The sequence below is a fragment of the Cavia porcellus genome, unplaced genomic scaffold, assembly GCF_034190915.1.
Source record: "Cavia porcellus strain 051 isolate PalLab524CR breed Dunkin Hartley unplaced genomic scaffold, mCavPor4.1 scaffold_14, whole genome shotgun sequence".
Lineage (NCBI taxonomy): Eukaryota > Metazoa > Chordata > Mammalia > Rodentia > Caviidae > Cavia > Cavia porcellus.
In genome coordinates, this window is record NW_026947497.1 from 65311369 (window position 1) to 65335644 (window position 24276).

Sequence of the window (24276 nt, forward strand, 5' to 3'; positions counted from 1 at the left end):
GGTCTCTTTTTGCTATGCCATTTGGGCTGGCCTTGAGCTCACTTTGTAGCCCAGGCTGGTCTCGAATTTGCAGCAATCCTTCTGCCTCAGTCTCCTGAGTGCTGGGATTATAGGCATGCATTGCTACACCCGGCTAATATGTGGCCCTTCACTTGATGTGGACTGAGTAAATCAGAAGGTTGGAACCCAGGTCCTAAAGGATGTCAGGCATCGGAAGAGGCCTGTCTTGTTGTGCCACAACAGGGTGGAGGACATCACATGCTTGGGAAGTTTGTGTGTAAGACAGGAGCAGGCCGGGGCCAAATGTACCCTTGCATCTGGAGTAACTAACTCTCCAGTGGGGGTCACAGTTGAGACTGAATTCCACTGGGGACTTTGGAAAGAACATACAAAGCACAGCCATGCGCTTTGGTTCCTTTTAGAGACAGGATTTATGATGATTATTTTTCTTCTAATCCTTCCACTCAGCCATGCTTTGTGTGTTTCTTGGAGGTGGTTTATTATGTTTTATTCACCTTCTGGCAGGTGACTGAGGGGGGAAGGATTTATCTGCTGCAGGAGTTCGGAACTTCAGCTGCGGCAGGGCTCCCTGGCTGACGTATTTCACTTCTCTTGACAGCTCCAAGCCGGCCAGCTGGGCTGAATGCTCAGCCTCAGGAATTCTGACCTGGAGCTGCTGATGCTGTGATCAGCAGTGCAACACCACCTTCTCTTTGTCCCTTGTGCACATGTGGGGAGTGGCAGGGCCCCTGTCTTGGGGGAAGGTGGCCTACCCACCCTGCACCCCACTCCAAGATCCCATCTCATGACCAAAACTCACTGGGAGGAGGCAGGAAAAGAGCTGTCTAGGTAAAGCTCCATGCCAGCTGCTCCTGTGGCCTCTGCCTGCCCGCTGTTCAACCTGCACGGGCCGCACAGTAGGCAAAAGGGCACGAGGATGGGGGAGGCACAGACCCTGCCTGTCAGCAGCTGCCAGTGCCATAAACAAGACAGACATTACAAACAGATGACCAAAATGTAAGTAAATCGTGTCATATGACAGCGTAGATTCTTGACCTAGCTCCAGGGAAAAGCTACAGGATTTTCCCCCTGTAAAAAGTGGTACAGGCCATAGAGTCTCTATTAGTAGCCCCGCTGCATCTCTCCCTGTGCTGTGCCCCAAGAAACATCTTCTAGAACTCCATCAGATGAGTTTGTGGGCTTTTGGTTGGTTTACAGCAATGGAAAGTATCACTGCCAAATCAGAGGGAAACAAACAAACAAAAAAAAAGGAGTATATAGCTGTGTTTACTCTTCTGTTACTGTAACAAAACCCCTATGATAACCAACTTAAAAAGAAGAAAGGTTTAATTTGAGTCACAGTTTTTAAGATTCCACTCCAGGATCACTTGGCCCCATTCCTTTTGAGCCAATGGACAGGCAGGACGGCATCGGGGGGGAGTGTGCAGTGGTGCAAGCTGTTCGGCTCATGGTGGGAGGCAAAGAGAGAGGAAGAGGAGAAGCTGGGGGCCCAAGGGCCTTTTCTTTCTTTCTTTTTTTTTTTTTGGTCTTTTTCCTTTTTATCGGTACCGGGGATCGAACTCACGACTGCCTGCTTGCAAGGCAGGCGCTTATGCCGCTGAGCTAAATCCCCAGCCCCCCAAGGGCCTTTTCAAGGCCACACTCCCAGTAACCCCAAGATCCCCTCTTAACACTTCCACTATTAGTGCAAACCTAAGACCACGCCTCTAACACATGGGCCGTTGGAGGTCATTTCAGGTCCAAACTGTAGCAGTGTTCTCACCCAAATCCCCACTGCTTGCCCTTTCTCAGGGTCACAGCTCTTCTTGGGTTCCCCTTGGCCTTTCTGGGTTAGCAGGAGTAGCTGCTCCCTGCTTCTTGCTAATTCAGAGTTCGCCGCCATCCTTTGTTGTGTTCCCTAAATCCTGTCCCTATGGTCATCAACAATGCCTATGTTCACTCCTTTCATCCACTTTGCAAGTACAGAACCCTGAAAATGTTTGAGTCAGATACTGGAAAGTGTCCATTACTCATAAGGTGGAGAAGTCTCTAAAACAGAGGCCCACACAGGGTGCTGTTGACCTCCAAGGACGCTGTGCCCTCTACAGCCTGCTGACTTAGCAGAAGAACAATCTTCTCGGACTGCAAATGCAGTCACGCGTTTTTTCCTGGTTCAGTCCTTCAGTGGTTTCCCCCTGCTCACGGAACAAGGACCAAACTTCTCCATGTGGCCCATAAAACCCTACCTCATCTGTCCTTCTCTAACCTCAGCCCAAATAATGTCTCCTTGCTCTCTAGACTCAATCCTGACCTTGGATTTTGCACCATGTCACGGTCCTCTAGCTTTGTTCCTTCTGTCCAGGAAGGTGCTGCCTTCTCTGACCCCTGTCCAGGTCACATTCTCCTGTCACATGCCCCCCCCCCCCCCCGGCTCCTGCCTTCAGGGTACTCCTCTCTGCTCAAATGCATTCCTTGGTGGGATTATTTTATTAGGGTCCCACTAAACTGCAAGCGCCACGTGGGATGGGAGCAGGGCTGTTCCCACTCAGCACTGTGTCCTCGGCACCCCCTGCCACGCATGATTTACCAAGAGGCTCACAGGTCTTTGTGGGGAAATGAATGGCTGCAGGAGGTATGTGAGCAGTATTTGAATTTGAACGTCTCTGCCAAGATATTCTGGCCAGGAGCCTCAGAGGCCACCTGAGGGTTCAGGGAAAAGCCGGCTGTCTCACACAGCCTGCCTGGTTTCTCTTGCAGGGCCATTCTGAGGCCACAAGCAAAGTCCCTTTCTCCCTCATTCCTTTCCTGGCCACAGGGCCGAAACAACCCAGAAACGGTACCTTGACATCAAAGGTGAGTATCAGCTCAAACTGGTTGTAAAACTCCTTGGGGCTGAGCAACTGGTACTCCTTGGCAGTGCCTAGAAATGTCTTGATGTCATTCAAGGCCACATCGATTCCCTCTCGAGACTGGCACTTGTCCACAGCTTGGGATGCCAAGAGGTAGATGCCCGCCTCACACCACTGGCTGACCTTTCGAGAAAAAGAAACAAAACATGGCACAATTTACCTGACAAGAGCCACGCTCCCAGGTTGGAGCGCCTACAGGGAGGATGGTGGGCCCACGGGAAGTTGTTGGGAGCAGCACCAATTTTAGGGCACTCCCCATTGTAAAGAAAACTAGGAGGAAGACGAGGCCAACTTATTTCTACCTGGGCCTGCACCTCAGAGAAGTCATTCAATCCATGAAGTGAATCAGATAAATGTTCTTCACATTTCCACTCACCGCTGCATCTCCAGGAGCAGAAAGTTAAATTTTTATTTCCAGGCCAGTTGACCACAGAGAAATGCAGTGGCTTTGAGGCCCCTCCATCAGTGTGATGCCCACAACAGTCACGAGAACGCAGGGTGAGAAGTGAGGCGTTAGGCCCGACTCTGAAGGAGCTTCCTAGGGCAGGAGACATCCTTCTGACACAAATATGGCTTTCCTCTTTGGATTCCCACGGGATCCCCATTTCCGTGTCTTGGCATCTGTCTTTCTTACAGAAGAATCCTAGCATATGAAGCTTTGTAACTCAGAGACTAATCCTCAAATTTTCCCGATGTTTGGATAAAATCAGGGTATGGTAGCACATGCCTGTAATCTCAGCACTCAGGAGGCTGAGGCAGGAGGACTACTGTGAGTTCAAGAACAGCCTCAACTACACGGTAAGATTCTGTCTCAAAAAAGAAGGAGGAAAAAAGATGGATGTGACTTATTTTCTTTGCTCTTTTATTGGACTTCCCTCCGACACTAACAGACAGGTGGGGTTCTTGTGCTGCCTGAGTTTTCAGAGCAAGTACATCTGTGTTTACATTTATCATGGAACGGAAGAGTGGCATAAAATAATCACGCCAATGTAAAAAGATTACAAAAGAAAACTCTAAGGTGCTTATTTCTAAGTAGGGCAATAACAGACAACTTGAGTGTTTGTCTCCCCTCAAATTATCGACAAGAAATACATATTACATTTCAAATAACAACACAAAAAGGCATTTAAAAATGAATGCTTATTCATGTGGAGAAGGGAGAGGGAATGGGAGACATAGGTGGCCATGATTAACAGCTTTGGATCCCTACGGGTTTGGATATTCAAGCTAATATGACCCTGTGCTTTAAGACTTTCGCTTTACACACCATGCTTAGCTCTGTGGAAAACGCCAAGCTGGCACCCTCTGCAGAGTAAGGAAGAGGACTGGGCAGTGAGTTCGGCACCCAGGGCAGGCCATGCACCCCCTTCCGAGCCACCTGCTTCTGGACAGCTGTACTCACTGACGTTAAAATCCCTTGGCAGTGGGGTGCTATAAACAGCCTGGGTGGACAGAAGCAGCCGTGGGAATGTGGGGTGCTGACTCATGGCCATCAGCCGGCCATATGTGGCCTGGGAACAGCTGACAGGGAAGACGCCAGCAGTCCCAACTGCTGCTTCTGAGGAACTCAGCCATGGCTCGCCTCTGCCTGTGAGGCTTGCTGTGTGGCCTTGCTGTCTACCCTAAGGAGCTGCCCTCTAATCTGACAATCTGGCTTCCCCTGTTTACACCTTGGGTGGCCTTAGATAATCACTCCTCCTGGGATTCTCAGTGTGGACCCTGGACTGCCTGCACCAGTAGCACCATCACCTGGGTACTCCACTAAAATACAGATCCCTAGGCATCACCCAGGCTCAAAAAACCTGAGTCTCCAAGGCACTGCATCAGCGAATCTGCAGTTACAGCCCACTCACTAGGGAATTCCCACAGGGCCAAGTCTTCTGTTTGTTTGTTTTTTGAGACAGGGTCTCAGTACATAGCTCAGGCTGGGCTGGACTTCACTGTGTAGCCCAGGCTGGCCTGGAACTTGAGGCTCCTGCCTCAGCCTCCTGAGTGCAGGGATTCCAGGTGTGTGCCACCACGCCTGGCGCATGTGCCAAGTCCTGAGGCCCACTGCATACCACTCTCTGCTCTGTATGGTGAGGCATTAGTACTGTCCTCACAGGCTGCCTGGAGGATTAAACAGGTGGCATAGTGATGTACCTGGCAGAAACAGTGTGGGTGCCCAGATATGGTAGGGTGTACACAAAGCTCATTCTCCCTCGAGCTTCTCTAAGAGCATTTATGAGCTCTTGCCTCTCATGAGGCACTTTGCAAATCTAATGCTTGATTCTCTATGGACCTGGAAGGTACTTGAGAAATATGCCCACAGGACGAGGCCAAAACGTGCTTTGCAAGTCTGCTTCTCCATAGAAAGACCAGGGTGCTTTTTACCTCCTGTGCTGCTCAGACCTCAAATCCACAAGTTTTTAATGTCTCCTAAGCATTTTTTATTTTACATAGGGCACTTTTTATATAAAATACTCGCTCTTCTCAGCCAGCTCATGAGGAAGGAGAACCAAGATGACCGAACTGTTTTACAGCCAGTGGTGGTGGCTCTCATCTGTAATCCCACTGCTCCTGGAGGATCCCAAGTTCAAGCCTAGACTAATCAGTTTAGTGACTTACAGAGGTCTTGTCTCCAAACAAACTAAAAAGGGCTGAAGGTCCAGCTCAGCACACAGGCTGCCCGCTAAACCCTCTTAAAACCCAAACCAACTCTTGCATATTTGCCATTCCATTTGCTCACCTTGTCCAGCTGTCTGTGCAGTTCCAGGGACTTCCCTAAAATGTTGTATTTTTTCTTGTTTTCATTGATGAAGTCGTCACAGAGGTGCCTGAGCTCTGCACACTTGGGCCTGATGGAATCCGCTGCGTAATGGTGGCTCTGGATGAGCTGGTCTCCGGCCAGGGTGAGCAGCTGTGCCTTCTCCAAGGGCTCCTGCAGAAGGGACATCTATCAGGTGTGAGAGGCTGGCACAGGAGCCGGGCATCGTGAGGCTGACAACTGCCTGGCACTGCGTGCTGGGAACCCAGAAGGAGGCTGTGGAGGTCCGGCTGACTCAGGCCTGAGCAGGGAGGTTCAATGCCCCAGAAATCGCCTGGCCTAGGCTCACCCAGATCTGCTCAGGAAGCCCGACTGTGGGAAGCGATGCCAGCAGTTGCCACATGCTCACTGTGACATTCATGGAGTTCTGGGCTGCACACTGAGGTCATAGTTCCCACACACCAGGAATTCATGGTTTAATGGCAAATGGAGATAATAACTAAAGACAAACTATTACAATCCTGATAACCTCGAGGGCAGAAAAGCATAGCAGATCTTGCACATAATGAGAGACCCCGAATCTGCTAGAAATTGAAAGGGAAAGAAAGAAAGAGACCCTTGGCCCCAAGAAGAGGGGCAGGCAGGCTGAAGGTGAGAAAGGCATGCGGACCTCCTGGTAGCGTTGGCAACACGCTTGGCTCAGCCCGAGGTCCCACCTGCCCTCAGCCCTTCTGCTCAGCAGCTGGATTCTTTCCTCTTTCTGCATAACTCACTTAGTTCTAAGAAAATATGCCACATTTTCCTTTTCTAAGCATCCATTCACTTGCTTATCACCTGTCTGCATGTAGGAAGCACTGTCCTATCTGGGTGCCTGGGTGGGTGGTACAGCAGGCCAAACTCTCTGCCCTCGTGAAACTTCTAGGGTATGGGGAGATGTAGGCAATGAACAGCAAGCTGCACACAGGTCAGACAGCATCTTAGACAGAAACCAGTGCCATGGAGGAAAATCAGACAACGAGGGAAGGGCAGGAATTCTGCTGCAGTTTTTTTAAATGGGATGGTAATCTCAGTTACTAGGGAGGCTGAGGCAGGAGGGTTCCAAGTCCAAGGCCAGCCCAATAAACTTAGCAAGACTGTGCTTCAAAATAAAAAATAAAATAAGAGGTCTGGGAAGGTAGCTCAGTGGTAGAATATCTATGGGTTCAATTCCCAGTTTCTCAATACAAATCAAGAATTGTTTTCTTAAAAAATATGATGAGAGGTCATATTGAAAAGTTGTTTTTCAAACCGTGGAGACCTAGCAGGCCTGAGGTCACTTTCCCTTAGAAAGGTCTGATTTCAAAGTTGGTTCTTTTTTGTACCCAGAGACTCAGATTTGGGGAAGTTCCCTACCACTTCTTATAAAAATAATAAAAGTAGCTTCCTAGGAACTAGGAATGCAGCCCAGTAGTAGAGCACCTGGCCAGCATGTACAGGGACCAGGGTTCTGTCCCATCACCACCAGAAACAAACCCTCTCACAGTGCCAAAATGTTTGTGTGAACAATACAATTTACCAAATATCTGCTTTTCCTGTTTTCTTTACAGGGTCTGGAATTGGTACATGCTAGGTGGAGGCTACCAATCTACACAGCAAATCCTCAGTAAAACACGGGGTTCTGAGCAGCTAACAAGCCTCCTTAATAGAGAGCACTCCGAGAATGTTATTAGCACCCACTGGCGGGTGAAGGAACCTGTCCTGTGCTCACCACCAGGTGAGCACTCTTAGATGCTGCTGCCTGGTCTCAGAACTTCACCCTGTGGACTTCCCCCAGCTGTGCATTTCGCCAGGCTCCTCTCTCCCGCACAAGAGCATGCACTGAATATAATAACTCCGTGCGGGGTCCCCTGCGCTGTCCTAGCAAATCTTCAAATCTGTGTACAGTCCCTGGAGCCTGTGACACACTGGTCAGGGGGCAAGTAAGGGATAAGCCATGCAGGGTACACCGGGCTGCCGAGGGCCCGGCCGGCATCCTGAGGACTTCAGCTCTTACCCTTACTCATGAGGTGAACAGGCTGGAGGGTTCTGAGGGGAGGAGCTGCCTCCTGCTTTGAAAGGATTGTTCCAGTCACCGCGCAGAGGATGACAGAAGGAAAAGTGGCAGGGAGGCCACTTAGCAACAATCCAGGCAAGAGGTGAGGCTCCCACAAGGCTGTGGGCCAAGCCAGCTCCTGCCCCCGGTGGGTTTCCTCCTCCCAGACCCAACTATTGTCCTTAAAGACACACACACACACACACACACACACTCGGCCCACCCAGCCTGGGCCTCTCTTACTTTACTTCTTAAGCAGCATTTATCCCTATCAGAAGGGCATCTTCTTTGTGCATGTGATTCCTCTCTCCTTGAGCCTTTACCACCAAAATGTAAGCTGCACACGAGCTCTTAGAGGCATCTGATAAATATTTGATCAACCAAATGAACGAATGAACAGTGACCTGGATGACACAGGGATCTGCTTGGCGGGATCCTATGAAGCAGTACTGACCTTCACATCCACACATTTCACAGGGTATTGGAGAGAGGAGAGTTTGCAAGTAACCCACCCAACTACACCGAGAACGCAGTACACCACGGCTGCCCAGTGTCACTGTGCACTGTAAAACTCTAAGGAGTCCTGGAGACACTACGAAGTCAGTTGTCCTTCTGTCACCCTGTGCTGGTTGATGGTTTTAGCAGGTTCCAGACCTCAGCCCACCCATCCGCTGTACCTCACAGAGCCCACATCCTTCTTAAGAACTTTAGAATCCAGGGCCCCTGAGCACCCTTGCCTTGTTACTGTTCGGGTTTGGTGCCTTCCCCTGGGGACAGCCGGTAGCCTAGGCCTCCTTCAGGCTCTCTGTTAGTTAATTTGGTTGTGGACTGAACTGGCTATCTGGAAATTCAATGAGGCACATGTCTGGGAGTGTCTTTGAGGCCGAGGACGGGTGTGGGGACCCGTGAGTGGCCTGGGAGGGGAAGACTGGCTCTGGGCATCAGTAGTGTCTCTGATGGGCAAGCCCGGAGGGAAATACTAAACCGGAAGAGGGGCCTGCACACTGCACCAAGCAAGTGTGCTTTCTGCAGCTGGTGCCTCCGTGGCCATCAGTTCGCGGGACGGCTCTTCAGCCTTTGAACACAGATTTGCCCCAGCAAAAGCTTTCAGGTCTTGACTTCTCTCTTCTGAGGTTTCCAGCTTCTTAATTTGGGCAGCTATGACTGACGCCAGCCTGCAGAGAGCCACTGTGGGACTATCCAAACTCGGGCCTCGTAAGCCGACCTAACAAAACCCCTCTAAAAATTCACATATTGATTCTGGATCCCTGGGGAACTCTGACTTTAAAAAGTGTCCTTCAAATGATGCTCCCGATGGAAGACAGCAGCAATTCTGACCTTGTGTCCCCGTCTGTCTCCGTCATTCCTAAGCGTCAAGGCCTTCTTCAGGAGTGAGTTCAAGTCCCATGCAATGCACAAGGCCCTTTGATTCTATTTTTATTTTTTATCATTAATTTTTATTAGTACAGGTTTGTCCTTCCTAGTGACGATATTCATCATGGGGAATCTGTGCCTGCACCTAACATCATAATTCTTTCTGTCCCCCATTCTCCTCCCCTCCTTTCAACCCTTCTTCCCCTCCCCACCTACAAAAGCTCTGTTTCCATTGTGTTCTTTCTATTCACTCGATCTTTTAAAAATTCCCTTCTTCTTTCCTCCCCATCCTGTTCTCCTTCCGATTTGAACGCGTTCTTTCTACTTCTGAACATCTGTCCTCCATTTGCGCCTTATTTACCTCTTTGGATTTCTCACTCACTCAAAACACATGATACTAAGCTTGCATGTCTGATTTGTTAACGTTATGGTCTCGAAATGCATCCATTTTCCTAATATGAATTAAGTCAATCCTTCTTTATGGCACAGCACTACTCTGCTGAACATAAATACATTTTCTTTATCCATTCATCTGTTGATGGGCAAAGATTTACCTACTATGACTTTGCTGCTAAACATGGGTATACATCACTGTAGCATGATTTTTTTTAAATTTTATTTTAAAGAGAATAAAACCAAACAAAATAAAACAGACTAAAGTCAATCAAAACAAATCAGGGAAAGCAATACAGGATTTCAAAACAGGATAATAGGAAATCAACAAAGGCTAACATAATGCGTCTTTCTGTCTTCAAAATTGCTGCCCATACCTTCAGACATAATGAAATCAAACAAAGCAAACAGAATAAAATCAATCAAGATAGAACATTGACTAAAACAAAACCGTAATGAATAGTAACAGAACAAAACACAGAGAGAACAATATTGGATTTCAAAAATAAGACAAATGGAAGGAAGTTGCCATATTGTATATTGCTATCCTCTAAATAGATGCTCAGACTACCAGCTTTAGGCTTGCAAAGTCAATCAAACAAAACAAGCATTGAATTGTTTTTGTACTTGAGTTGCCATCAACTCAGCCTGTGTTCCTCTGAGTCAGCTGGTTGCTTATGAGGGAGGAGAGGAATTTCTTGTCTCCCAGTCCTTGCACCTGCTGGTTCACAGGAAGGATCAATTGGCTTCATGTTTTTCCTCCTGGCTCTGCATGGCTGCCACTGGCTCATGAGAGGGGCAAATTGGCTTCTGTAGTATGATGTTCTTAACCTTTCAGGAAGATACCTAGAAGGGCAATATCTGGATCAAAGAACTTCTAGCTTTAGTTTTTTGAGGAGTTTCCTTATTGACTTTCATTGTGGTTTTATCATTTACACTCCCAACACTAATGGAGAAGGTTCCTTTTTCCCCACAGCCTCACCATCATTTGTTGGTGGACTTCTTGATGATAGCCATTCTTTGTGTTATATCTCAGTATTATTTTAATTTGCATTTCTTGAATGGCCAGTGATGTAGAACATTCTCACATATTTATTTGGTATGTGTACTTCTTCATCTAAGAAATGTCTGTTCATTTCAGATGCCCATTTTTGGATTGGGTCTTTCACTTTGGAGGGGGGTCTGATTTCTTAAATCCTTCTATTCTTGATATTAGTCGTTTGTCTGAGGAGTAGCTGGCAAAGCTTTTTTTTTTTTTTTTCCATTCTGTAGGTTGACTCTTCACTCTGTTGGTGATTTCTTTTGCTGTGCAAAAGCTTTTTAATTTGCTGTGATCTCATTTATTGATTTTGGTACTATTTCCTGTGTAATTAGTGTTTTATTAACAAACCCTATGTCTTCAGGAGTTTTACTTACTCAATCTTCTAGTAGATTAAGTGTTTTGGTTTTAATATTTAGATCTTTGATCCATTGCAATTTTAGTTTAGTGCATGGTGACAGATACGGGTCCAAGTTCACCTTCAGCATGTGGAGAGCCAGTTTTCCCACCGCCTTTTATGGAAGAGGCTACCTTTCTGCCAATGCAGGCATTTGATCCCTTTGTCAAAGAGAAGATAGCTTGGAATTGTTTCTGCATCTTCTTTTCTGTTTCACTGATCCTCCGATCTATTTTTTGCTAATAGCATGCTATTCATTTTTAATCACTGTAGCGTGGTAGTGTAACTTCTAATCAGGGATTCTGATGGAGCCTTTTGTTATGCAGCTCAGAAGGCCTCCCCTGCTTCCTCCCCTCCACTTCCCTGCCCTCCACCCTCTGCTGCGATCCCACCTAGGATCCACATGTCTTTCTCCCAACATCTGGGCAGCTCTTGGCTTCTTTCTAACCTTCTCCACCTGCTGTCACTGCCTGGAAATCTCCATTCTTTCCCTCCCCCTCTTCCTCAGTCCCCTGCTGCCCCTGTACTTCTCCGGAACCAGCTGCCTCTAAGTAACTTTTCAGTTTCCCTTCTCCAGGAAACGGCTCGGGGGGGCCACCCTTGTATTTCAACACCCCTTCTCCACTTCTCTTCACTACAGGACACATCTTGCTGTGCTGCCAGCCCTCAGTCACTATCTACCCTGCCACACACCTGCGTGGCCGAGAACCAGCTCTTAACGCAGCTTAAAAGAGGACATGACATGTATGAGGGGCAAAACAAAACAAAATAATGATATGGGAACAAAACCACACGACAGGACTCAGGCGAATACTCAGTGCGCCTGTCCTGAGCAGCAAAGGCGCAGAGGCCCTGTCACCACCCCAGACCCTTAGGAGCAGGGAAGGTTAAAATGGTAATCCTCGGGCAGAGATTTTCAGAGCAGTGGTTGGCTTAGTAGGAGACTGATAAATACTTGCAGAACAGAAAGTGACAACAGATTCTTCCTGGAACTGTTTAACCTCTGTAGATGGAACCTAGGAAATGTTCTGTAGCACGGATCTACTCTGGCAGCTCGGCCACATTTAGAGTCACGGTCGACATTTACACTGATTATTTTACTCCCCACCACAAACCCTGACACACAGGTACTGTTTTACAAAAGAGAAACGGGGCTACCACAGCCTAAGCTGCTTCAGGCAGGAAAGAGAAAAGCCAGGTTTGCAGTGTAAACAGCCTGGCCCCGGAGTCTGCTTCTGAGCCAGCGACACAGAGAGAAACAGCTGCGCTTGTCCTGGCTGGGCTCAGAGCCCTCCTCTGCTTGCTCAGACTGACCTGACACTAATTAAATATAGAAACAACAGAACTTGGCAAAGAAGTGTCTGCTAACCTTTTTTTTCCCTCCACGAGTCCAGCTGCCTAATTTATTAATAATAGCACAGTTTTCAGCTCTGGGGAAATTCACCGAGGATATGTTCAGAGGGCCCTGGTGCGATCTCTTCTCTCAGCATGTGGTAGTGCACCCCCCAGAACTGATCTTAGAGCATGGGAACTTCAGGTGACAGATGGAGTGGATCCCAGGGGATCCGAGGGGAAGATCTGCAGGGATCACTTAGGATCTACCCTAAGTTGGCCTCTGGATGGCCAAAGATTACTCTTACGGAAATGAATAGATAATAGTACTGAGTACTTACTACATCCAGACTCCCACTGAAGCCTTAAAAATCTAACTAATTTAACCTTTGCAGAGACTGCGAGGTATAAGCCCTTACATATTTTTTATCAGTACAGCTTGCGACGCACAATGACTGCAGGAGGAGCCTGTACTTATACATAGCATGTCTTAATTTCCTGTCCCCTTCTTTTCCTGTCCCTCCCTGTTCCCTCTAAGTCCCCATCCCATTTGCAAAACCTCCATTTCTACTTTTTTCTTCATTTCTCACTCACTTTTTCAAAATTCCTTTTCCTTTCTCTTCCCTTCCTCTTATTCTCCTGATAATTTGAAAAAGCCCCCCCCCACTTCCTGTTATCTATCTTTTATTTTGCTCTTTATTTATATTTTGGGTTTCTCATTTAAAAAAACCCACTATGGAATATTGAGACTTGGGTGTCTGATTTATTTCATTTAACATCATCTCAAGGTTCATCCAGGACAAACCTACTGCCAGCATCATATTAAATGGGGGAAACTTGACAGCTTTGCTCTAAAATCAGGAACAAGACAAGGATGTCCACTATCACCACTCCTGTTCAATGCAGTCCTTGAAACATTAGCCAGAGCAGTCAGACAAGAGAAAGAAATATAGGACATACCTACAGAAAAGGAAGGAGCTGGGGTATACATTATTATCTATTTTAAAGATGTGGGTGCTGGGTTCAGAAAGGTTGAGAAACTTGGCTGGGTGGCATGGTAGGTGGGTGTCAGAGGTGAGACCTGAGTCCAGCTTTGATGACTCCCACACCTGTGTTCTTGTCAGTCCTCCCCAACTTGTGCTCCCCAATGCGGGCTGTGAATGACGGCCACACAGCATGACTGAAGTCCTTTTGGTGCCAGAGGAGTTTTTATGATACATCTCCAAATTGCAGCTTGATTTTTAGTTTACACAGCTGCTGCATAAGATAAATAGTCCACCAAACCTCCAAAGAAATAATAATAAAGAAAGGGCTAAGATCTGGTTCTTTGAGTGTGAGGCATTTTTCAGATGTTGAAAATTATAGCGGATTAGATAGTCAAGCGACATGTAAATATGAAATCTTTAGTGTAATAGTAGCTGATTCTCTCTTTCCCCTGTTGCTGAGCCAGACACAACACCAGTGTCTACATGGAAAAAAACAGTGACAGGGCAACGCTGCTACACCCAGAACCGCTAGGGGATGGCCCAGGAAGAAGCGGAGGTGTGAGAAGGAAACAAGAAAGGCAAAGAGTTCAAAGTGGAGTGGTGAACACGTGGATGGTGCTTGTGCTCGGCTGGCTGCTTCCCCGTGTGTCTGAGAAGTTCACACACAGACCAAAAGGGCAAGGTCCTCCAGCCAGAGGAACCCTCCTCGTGGTGTTAATATCCTGGATTCCAGGTTTCCGGGATGCAGTAGCCTTGGAGGGAGCAGTCATGGCTGGAATCAGACTGGTTCCCCCTGCCCTGTCCTGGTCTAGCTCCACCCGGCCCTTCGACAAGTTTCATGCACCTCACAGCCAGAAGCGCCCTCCGGCTAATTCTGCTTTTGGAGAAGACAGCGGTTGAAATTTCTGTTTTTTGGACTCAGGAACTATTTAAAAACTGCTAGGCCCTCAGTGCAGAGCAAGATGAAGAACAGGCTCGGTCTGCAGACACAGGGGCCTGGTGAGCGAGCTGGTGTGTAGGTTACCTGTGAGGATGGGGTCACTACAGCAAGAGGAAACTGGGGCCGGCCAGAACCAGTCTGCAACTGCAGGGGACGGAAGCAGACATCTGAGGTGTGAGAACAGGAAGAACCTCAAAAAGACAGTTGGTGAATTCTGGCCAGATGGCACCTTGTTCCTTTATCACTTTACACGACCAAAGAAAGACTAGCCAAGCCCTTGTCAGCTGAAACATACCATGCCTCTTAGAAATCTGACAGAAGACAGAAAACTTTGTTTTGTGAAAAGCGGTTTTTTTTTTTTTTTTGAGGCAAGGTGTCACTATACAGCTCAGGTTGACCTGAAACTCACTTTGTAGCCCAAACTGGCCTTGAACTCATGGCCATCCTCAGTGCTGGGATTCCAGGCACGTGCCACCATGCCCAGTTGGATATATTGCATCTTGTAGGAAGAAGGTGTTAGAACCAGGTGAGCAAGGAACAGGCCTGGACACCACAGATCGTCTGCGTGGCTTAGTCCAGCTGGCTTAAGAATCTGGGCCGCGAGCATTCCCATGTCCCGTGATAGTAAGAGTCACCCTCAGCTCTGGGCAGCCATTTTAAAGGTATGTACCAAAGGTCGCTCCAAGAAGCAAAGTCATGTTTAAAGTATGGCCAAGACAGAAGCAAAGAGAATGTGATTCAGGCATGTAGATCCACTGTCACTATTTAGAACCAGCCCAGAGCATCATCCAATGGCTTCCAGTTCCATGAGAACACAAAACCCAAACACTCACTAGCCAAAGGCCTCAGGGCCTAACCCGACCCCTCAGCCCCTGCCCACCTCTCTCACCTCACTTCCCCATTCCCTAGGTTCCAGCCACATCCTTGAACCCACCAGTCCTGCCCCACCACAAGACCTCTGACCCTGCAGCTTCCTCTGCCTTCACACCACTCTCCAAAGCTTGGCCTCAGAGGTCAAAGGTCAGAGGTCACCTTCTCAGAGGCCTTTCTAGAGCAGCACCCCAGTAACTTTCTAGAATATCCTGTCTTTCCTTTGTGTCGCCTGTCATTATCTGATGTCAGTATTTTTGTCTTGCTTTTTAATTTTTTTTGTCAGTGTCTGCATCCCCTGTGTGGAGCTGGCACATGTACTTAACACACTTCTGTTCCTTTTCCACCCCTTTTCCCTTCTCTGCCTCCCTCCCTCCATCTCTTGATCCCTTTCTCATTAGAGAAAGGTCTATCTTCTTATTTCTATTATCATCCTTTTATTGTGATCTTTATTGACAATTTGGGTTGCTCATATGCGAAGAACCCATGCGACATTTATTTATGCGGATGCTGTTTAATGAACTTTCTCTCTCCCACAGAATGGAAACCACAAGGCAAGCTCTTGACTGGGTCTCCGCCATATGCACCAGACCCAGGACAAGGAGAACCTGCTATGAATGGACAGACTCCTTGTAGGTCAGTAAGCACCTTCACCTACACAAAAAGGCATTTTTATTGATGAGGCTTATTTTCCTAACATACACATTTATATAACCATGGATACATAGTACCTATATTTGATTAAGAGTTCTGTCTGTTCTGGAGAGTCTGTGACAGGCAGTCATCATGAATGTGAGATTCGATTTCTCCATTGCTTGCCATGTATTTCTGATGACTCAGAGCAAAACTGGTCAGCTGTCAGGTGACAGCTGATACCAGAATGGGTGCTCACAGCCAGGATGGGGTTCCTAAGGAAAGGCCGGGGTGTGCAGGAGGATTCCTTTGGGTAAGCAGGCACTGGACGTAGTGTTCCTTTTGCTACCTTTATGAGCACATGTCTGTGACCTCGGGTGCACCTCAGTCAAACAGGGATTTTTTTTTTTTTTGTCTTTGTTGTTAAGATGCAGTTTCTGATCCTGAGAGAACATGAGATTCTGGGTATTTACTACATCTTTCCCCAGGTGCTTTGATGCCACTGGCCAGAGGGTTGCCCTGTGAGAAATGAATCTTTTACACTGGGGAACGAGCATCTGGGAAATAAGTTTCCAGAGGAGCTCGGAGAGGAAACGATAAGCACAGGAGACTTGGTCCCCAAGAAAAAGCAACTTAGAGACCCTAACTGAGGAGAAGCACAAGGTACTTCTCTGGAGAGGGATGATTCATAGGCCTTAATTTATAAGAAACTAAATCTGTAAGAACTTAGAATCCCTTCCAGCACTGAGTAGTGTGAAGTCTAGGAAACTGTCTAACGCTGGTGAGGGAATCATAAAGCATGCATTCCTCTCCCGTCTGCTGTCTATGACTCTTGGGCTGTGTTTGCTGGCTGTGTACACCAAGAGGTCGCTTGTGGATGGTGTCCCCATCCATGGTCTTGCTCTAGCTTACTGCTGTGTTTTGTAGTCTTTCCCCTTTTAAAACCCGCCCCCACTTTACTAACAATGCCATGGCACGTCAGAGCCCCACAGAGCAGCCCTGAGCTGACTGGTACTACCTGAGTTTTGAGGGGTGCCATTTCTGTGACCTGAACTTGGCTGCTGAGCCCAGGAGAAATAGGGCTGGCTCATGCCTGTGCCTCTTCCCCAGCTGGGTTCGGCAGCTCAGGATGACTCTGTGCTATTGATACCCCTGAATGTTACTCTTTAGCACTGTCAACATGCGTGTGTTCTTGAAGACTTCCGGGCAGTGTGGCTGGAGGGTTGGCAGTCAGCCACTCTCTGCCAGCAGTGACTGGACATGGCCTGCCATCATCCACACCAACCTCCTGCCTGGTGATGGGACGCTCCACTCTGGCAGGTTCTAGCTTGTGAATTGAACATCAAATGAATGACAGATCCTGGGGTAAACCTGGGCACCCACATCAGTCATATACCAAGGTCTGGCTGGAAACACAACAAACCTGGCCTCTGTCCTCCAAGCTTCTGTGTTCCTTCAGAAGTTGCTCTACGTGTGTTAGGCTGTCTCCGATAGCTGTAAACTCCGCTTGCTCTTCCAGCAGATGATCCAGGGCGAGCTTCACCTATGAGACATGTGCAAAGGTGCTGAGATCAGCGACAGGCACCAGCTGCAGGGACAGGCTTGGTGTGTCCTAAAACTCGAAAACCCAGAGGGGATTGGGACTTGTGGGTGTCTCTACACACCCTTCCTTTCTTCCTCTATCTTTCCTCCTCTGTCTCTCTCTCTCTGTTTCCATCTCATTACCTTTCATGTTCAGTGTCTCTGGGTGATGCAGAGACACATGTGGGTACAATATTAGAACCGCACGGCACAGATTATCAGTTGCTAAAGGAGGTACTGAAATGTCATGGACATCAACAAGAAAATGGGGTCCTTCTGGAGCCCTTCAGTGGCTCCACCACTGAAAGCGGCAGGAAAGGGATTAGAAGGAAGCAAAGATATAAGCAGGGGGGTGAGTGAATGAGAAAAGAAAAACCCAGTGCCAAAGCTTCGGAGAAGAAAGAGAAAGTCAGAGGTCTGTATGAAAAAAGGGTGGGGGCGTCATAGTTAGAAAGAAAACCATACCTTGCAAAAATTGTGCTCGAAGCGCTGTAGTTGTAGACACTGATTGAGCTTCAGGTGATGCTCAAACCAAAACTGATTGAAGGCTTTTTCTGTTTCACCCAATTGGACTAATAACCTTTCAAGAAAGAATGGAAAGACAGCCTAATATTAGCACACATTTCTAATGTCTCACCTATGGATTCCATCAGGTTACCAACTGCAGCAATGTCCGAATCGTGAAAGATTATCACCTGCTGTTCAGGGGTCTCTGCGCCTCCTCTTTTCCAGTTAGGGTAGAGACCACCTCAGAGACTGGCTCCGTGCGTGAAAATGTGTCCCAGGTGGCCCAGCCTACGGGCCTTCCTTTTTTCCCTATTTGAGACCACGCACGCGTAGAGCTAGCACCAAGCCCAAGTTATTTGGAAATGAAACTGGACAAGTGCCATCACCTCTCTGAAATCACAGGGTGAACGCCTACCCTGAGAAGAAGGAATGAAATTCTTCTCCTGAAAAGATCTCTGACTAGAGGTCAGGCGGGCCTGGTCTTTTTTCTTGATGTCTCCATTGTTCTTTCTTAGACCACTGGGCCCAGGAGAGCTGTTCCAATCTGTTGTTGGTTAGTTCAGAGCACCGGGTCTCCATAGCCTCCCCTAAGACCAAACCCTGTTGGCCTCACCTCTCCATGGTAGCTACATTCTCAAGATCACTGGGGTTGAGTTTTCTGGAGAAACTTCTGCTTGCTGGTTCTCGGACACATGACAGCAGTGTGGCTCCCTGCTTTTCGAGCAATTTCAGCTCATCCTTAAAAAAGAAAAAGACTCTTGTTGAAGGAATTAACAAAAAACGAATTCTTTTTTATCTCAACTATTTTTTATATACACATACATACACATATACATATGTTGTTTCAGCTTCTCACACTAATGAGAATACGATGTTTGCACGTGTGTGTCTCATGCATTTCACTAAGGAGTGTGGTCTCCAGTTGCATCTATTTACCTATAAAAGTTTTTATTTTATCCTTCTTTATGGCTGAGCAGTACTCCATTGTATAAAAATATCACATCTTCTTCATCCATTACTCAGTCGATGGGCATTTAGATTGCTTCCAATATCTAACTATTACAAATTGTGCTGCCATAAACATGAGTGCACATATATCACTCATGGTATGATGTTTTTAATTCTTTTGGGAATATACCCAGAAGGGGAATATCTGGGTTGAATAGAACCTCTGAGTCCTTTGATATTGGGGACAATGAGGAAAATGGCAGATCAGTGGATTTTTCTTTTAGGAAACTAAATGCTGAAATCAAGATGCAGCTTTCAAAAAATAAGTTACCCTTGATCTAAGGATGGTACAAAATTCAAAACATACCAAAGGTTAGGTACCCAGCCTGTCTACTACATTCGCTCTCTGAAAGCAACATCTATTATTTTTTTGTGTGTGTATATGGTAATTGTAGTTATGAATGAAAAGTAAAATTGATTGATAAAATCAAAGTAAGTGACCAGAAACAAAAAAGGGACAGATACGCAATGTGAAGTGTAGAAATGGCCAGACACTAACAATGTATCTGCTGACCATGGCTCATCCATTAACACCTGCTCCTTCTAGCTGCTCCCGGGTCACGGCAGGCATTTCCAAGGAGACTCCACTGTGCTCTTTGACACAGGGACCCAGGTTTATTTGCTTCCAACAACTTGAGTCCTCTCCTGGCTCTAAGCCTGAACCGTAAGTAAGGTTCACAGGCCCAAAGGAGCACAGCCTGGCCTAGAATTTCACTCTTGGGAACTCTGGGTTGTGTTCCTGGGTTGCAGACACACTCGATGTCAGAGTAAGTCCACGGTGCAAGACTCAGGCCAAGCGGTCACTCTGTGCACCTGAGCCGCAGCTCATTCTCAGGGACAGGAGAATCGCGCTTCCCCACCTGGACCCCCTCCACCTGACAATCTGTCCCTCCTCTCCCATCTCACTCTGGTGTTTCCCTGGAAGGGTTTGTGCTGTCCATATCCAACCTCAACCTTGTGCCCAGGCCCAGTCGAGGACAGCCTTCATTTGTCTGAGGCCCCTGGATTCCCCCAGTCTCTGTCCTTTACGGGCAATGCCTCAAGCCAGCCACCTGGCTGCCTGGGATGGAACATGGCCCTGGTTTTCCACTCTCAAATGTCCACCTTCATTTCTTCTTATCTCATCCGTGCTCATTAAATATTTGTAGGGTAGGTCAGTTAATAATAGTCTGAAAGGAGTCAGGTTGCAGAGGAATAAAGACACATCAGCTGTGTGGGGGGAAGGACCCACGAGACAGCGTTCTTAGACTTTACACCCTCCCACCCACTAAAGGGGCCCTGGATTTTCCCACTGAGCTTCCAGCGTGATTGCGCACCATCTGTTCTTAAACTTACACACATGCACACACATCTGGTGATGCAGAGCTGGGAAGGAAGGTGGAGAGGCTAAAGGAGGAGGTAAGTAGCCAGGGTGGAAGGAGGTGTTAGAAGGGGAAGCTGGCCAGGAGGGTACACCCTGTGAGCTGCCGAAAACCAGGAAAACATGTGAGGCCGGGAAGGTGGATTAACACATGATGGCCCGCACTGTGTGTCTCCTGCATGCTATTAAAAAAAATAAATAAATAAAAGCAAGAACTGTGGCCTGAATCACAGCTTCCGGAGGGCTACAAAATCTGCTAAAAAAAAAAAAAAAAAATGGGAAAGGTGGAGGAACAATGGTTCCCTGCAAGGGCCAAGGTAAGTTGCCCAGCCCAAAAATGGAGTTTCAGTTTCCACGGAAAGAAATATCCATCATTGTTGAGTATTTAGTTATTTTTCTTTCCAGCACTCTGGCTGGATGGAAGAGGCACTCAGGGCTCTGGCTTCCTGGACTTGTGTATAAATTCACGCTCCCTTTCTGAGGTTTCCTCCCTTTGTGCAGGCCGGTGCCCAGCAGTGGCAGTGAGAAGCCGTAGCCAGGGGCAGTTCCTGCCGCCTTGGAGAGAGGCCAGCTGGGTGTGTGCGTGCACGTGTGTTCTCATTCATCAGGAACCCAGCCTCCAGGCTAGAGCAGGGGCTCACTTCATTCCAGCCCTCAGACGGGGCGCTGAAATCGCAGAGGAGGCAAGGCTTCAGATCTTCCAACTGAGCTCAGCGTGCCATCTGCCTGGGTGCACAGTTGCCCACACTGCGTTGAGGCTGGGGATGCTGCCGGGGGCAGGGCAGACAGACATCAAAGGCGCTCAGCCTGAGGGGGAGGAATTTAGGGTGCTCCAGCACCCTAACAGCCCTCTTTCAAGTTATTTCTTACAGGTTTTACAAATAGTTCTGCTGTGAATATTTTGAGTGATTTTTTTTTTTTTGGTTCTTTTTCTGTGTAAACAGAAGAAAAGGGATTCTTTTGGAGGTAGCATTGAACAAAATAGTGACAACCTCATAGAGAATTAGCAAAGGAGACTGTAAAAAAAAAAAAAAAAACTCACTTCAATTCAATGGCTCTCCTACTCTGATGGCTTATCCAGGTGACTGATTATATAGATCTAAGATAAGAGTTCTGAATGTCCCCAGCCAAAAGTAAACCAAGCAATCAGCCAAATCTCCCAGCTGTGCAGCAGCCTCTCCAGGCTGGGAGAAAACAGTAATTCATAGGCTGTGACTTTTATAGCTGTGTAAGTAGATTTAAAAGTTTACTATTGTAAGGAATGAACTTATATTGTATTGGTTTTTCACTTGGAAAAGGTGCTTTCCAAATGGAAAGGAAACTATTCAACTGCTGATAGAATTTTTGGTTAAAAGTTAGCAAAACACCAGTGAGTAAAATAGGTTATGGATAAATAACCAAAAACTACGAAGTTATTTATAACCATTTAAGGAACAGTTGTTTCCTTTTTTAATATAGGCCATATTTCTCTTCAGGGTATTTTTAGTTGAGAAAGAGGAAAAACATAACTCAAGTCTAATAACTTTGATATTCTTATTTTTTAAAACATATTCTTGCTTTTAAGTTATAAGACAAAGAACAAAGAAATCAAATTTATATTAGACCAATATTTAGGAATCACATATTGGCTTTAATAGAATATTAACTGGTAAAATAAAGACAAAGTAATGCTTCTCATCCAAATTCACTTACCATTCTTAAGATGAATACCTGAACACATCAAATTGTTTTAAGAATTTTATTCTCAAATAGGGATGGTTTCCCACCGTGATTTTAAGGCAGTATGAACTATAAACACAAACTTAATTAGTTTATGCAAGACTATATTTGTTTTCTTACTAAGAGGCTAATTAAATGGAGCTTCCTAAATTCTTTTCACTTGTCTTACAAGTTAGATGAGTATTTAACCTGAGAGATGATAATTATTATTTATTATTTCCAACATTCAGACTGGATGATTTATTTCTTATAAATGGCAAATAATATTTTACAATACTGTATCCCTGTAGTTCCTCTAGTACATAACCTGTGTGAGGGTTCAGTGCCCTTTGCCCCAGAGCTGCTGGTCCCCATGAATAGGAAAATGTCCCTACCCATTCAGAGCCTGGTTTTCCCCACTCTTTGGCCTCTATAAAATTACCGCGGTCCCTGCTGAAATTACAGAGAAACACCCACTCTGCCTTTCCTGAGGCCTACCTGCTGCACAGTCAGGAGGGCATGTCTGGCTTCCAGAAAGTTTTTACTTCCCAGAAATGTTTAAAACCCCCGTTTTAAAAACTTTTCCTCTTAGAGCATTGTACGTATTCTCACTGCGTCAAAGCTGGAAGAGCTAGACTCTAATTGGTGGCCCAAAATTTGCAACAGTGTTTTGCCTGCTGGTCACCAGAGGCCTTCCTGATAGTCAGACCCACGGTCGTCCCCATTCTGCTGGCCTGCAGCGGTCTGGGAGGTGAGGCAGAGTGTGCTCTGTGCTCCCGATCCCTCTGAGCAGGGCTCAGCCGCACAGATCCAGCCCAATGCTAAGCCCAGCATGCTCCAGCTCTCTGGCTGCTCTGCAGATCCTGGGGGTCTTAGCCCGTGCACGGCAAGGCCTTTCCTATCAGACTTGGTGGAGATGCTTCAAACTCAGCTTTCTGCAGCCTGGGCCTCGAAGGAAGGAATTAGGGGGTGAGCTTGGCCAGATGGTCAGAAACAGAAAATGGACAAGCTTCCCAGAGGCTTTTCCCGGGAACACCTCCAATATGTTGTCAGCCTTGATCTTATGACTTCTCAGAACAGTCTTGGGAGATGTGGACCACGACCCCCTTACAGACAGAATTCAGCACGGCCCCTCACACATGGAAGCTATTGATTTGCTGCAGCCACTAGACTCTGAGACTCCCCTAACTAAACTATGTTTCTCAAGGCTGCATTTTGGCAGTGGGTGGAGTTTCCTGGCATATAGAAGTGAACACTCAATACGTGTTGAATGAATGAGCAGATTAATCATTTGGTAAAGCGTTTTGCAAAATTTGGGTCACAAATGGAGATTTCAGTTTTTGCCAGGTTTCATTCAGCAAGGGCAGGTCTGATGCTACCACCCTCGGTTTGCTGCCAGATGGAAAAGCGGCCTTCTGGGAAAAATGGAATTCAGTCCTGGTGTGCTTCTCACAGGATGGAGTAGCTGGCACCCATGCAGGTAGGCGACCCTGGGTGCCCACCCTTACTGCATGCTCCAAAAACCCCACCGAGGCTCCTTTCTGGTGCAAGTTGTGATGGGCACTCATGAATCATCCAATGGCCGGTGCAGCTAAAAACCAGTTCAGAGCAACTTCGGTCCAGCAGTCCTTTCTCCCCAGTTAATTGCCACATAAAAAGACACATCCCTGAGAAACCAAAGCACTCAGTTTATTAGTCTGTGTCTAAACTCAGGACGACCCCTGGAAAACACACACTTTGTGCCAACTCCCTTCTTAGCCCTGTAACTTCTCACCTGTGCAGTTTCAGCGTGTGATCTTTTGCTGTGTCCTGGGAAGAGTCAGGGAAGTTTGCCTTTCTGGGCTGCTTCCCTAGGCCTCACATAGTCACTGGCCTCACAGAGATTCTTCTCTTGACCTATAGCCGATCCAGAAGGTCTCCAGTGGCCACGGCTGCCACATGACTGAAGGTGAAGGAAGAAGAACGACCCACCCTTGAATTCTGCTCCTGGCCCCGTCCAGAAGCTGACCTTAGAGAGGCCTCTGACCACTCACCTGCACCTTGTCCTGCTGCTGGGTGTGGGACATGAGAAGGTCTTCGGTGGCCAGCATGCCTTTGGGCAGCTCTGTCGTGGCCAGGCAGGCCCCAAATGTCTGCAGCATCTGCGCAGTGGTCTTCAATGTCAAGGCAAAATTTTCTATGGCCTGGAAGGTCAGATGAGAGGATCAGTGTGGAACAATGAGCTTTCACTAAGACGCTTTCTCAGGGGAAGGACACAGAGTGCCAGCAGTGGGCCACACTGTCGTTTCTACGCGTCTGTGTATTACCTCAATAATCCCGAAGGAGAGATATTAACTTCTTTTAGAGAGGAGGGGACTGGAGTTCCAACAGGTCGTGAGTTGCCCCAGAATCAATATACTCGGGCCATAAAAGGTAGGAACACATGTAGGATC

The 24276-nt window shown here is 47.2% G+C and overlaps 1 protein-coding gene across 6 annotated transcripts in view; it reads right to left on the reverse strand.

Annotated features, from left to right (window-relative positions):
• Window positions 1–24276, reverse strand: part of Mcf2l2 (MCF.2 cell line derived transforming sequence-like 2) — a 196929-nt gene that overhangs the window by 102461 nt on the left and 70192 nt on the right. For all 6 annotated transcript variants that reach the window (XM_063261110.1, XM_063261109.1, XM_063261115.1 and 3 more), the window contains 6 exons: window positions 23878–24027; window positions 18392–18516; window positions 17737–17851; window positions 17114–17233; window positions 5638–5829; window positions 2841–3032 (listed from right to left, as the gene is read on the reverse strand). In XM_063261110.1, the coding sequence (XP_063117180.1) occupies window positions 2841–3032; window positions 5638–5829; window positions 17114–17233; window positions 17737–17851; window positions 18392–18516; window positions 23878–24027 (894 nt within the window). The remainder of the gene's footprint in view (window positions 1–2840; window positions 3033–5637; window positions 5830–17113; window positions 17234–17736; window positions 17852–18391; window positions 18517–23877; window positions 24028–24276) is intronic.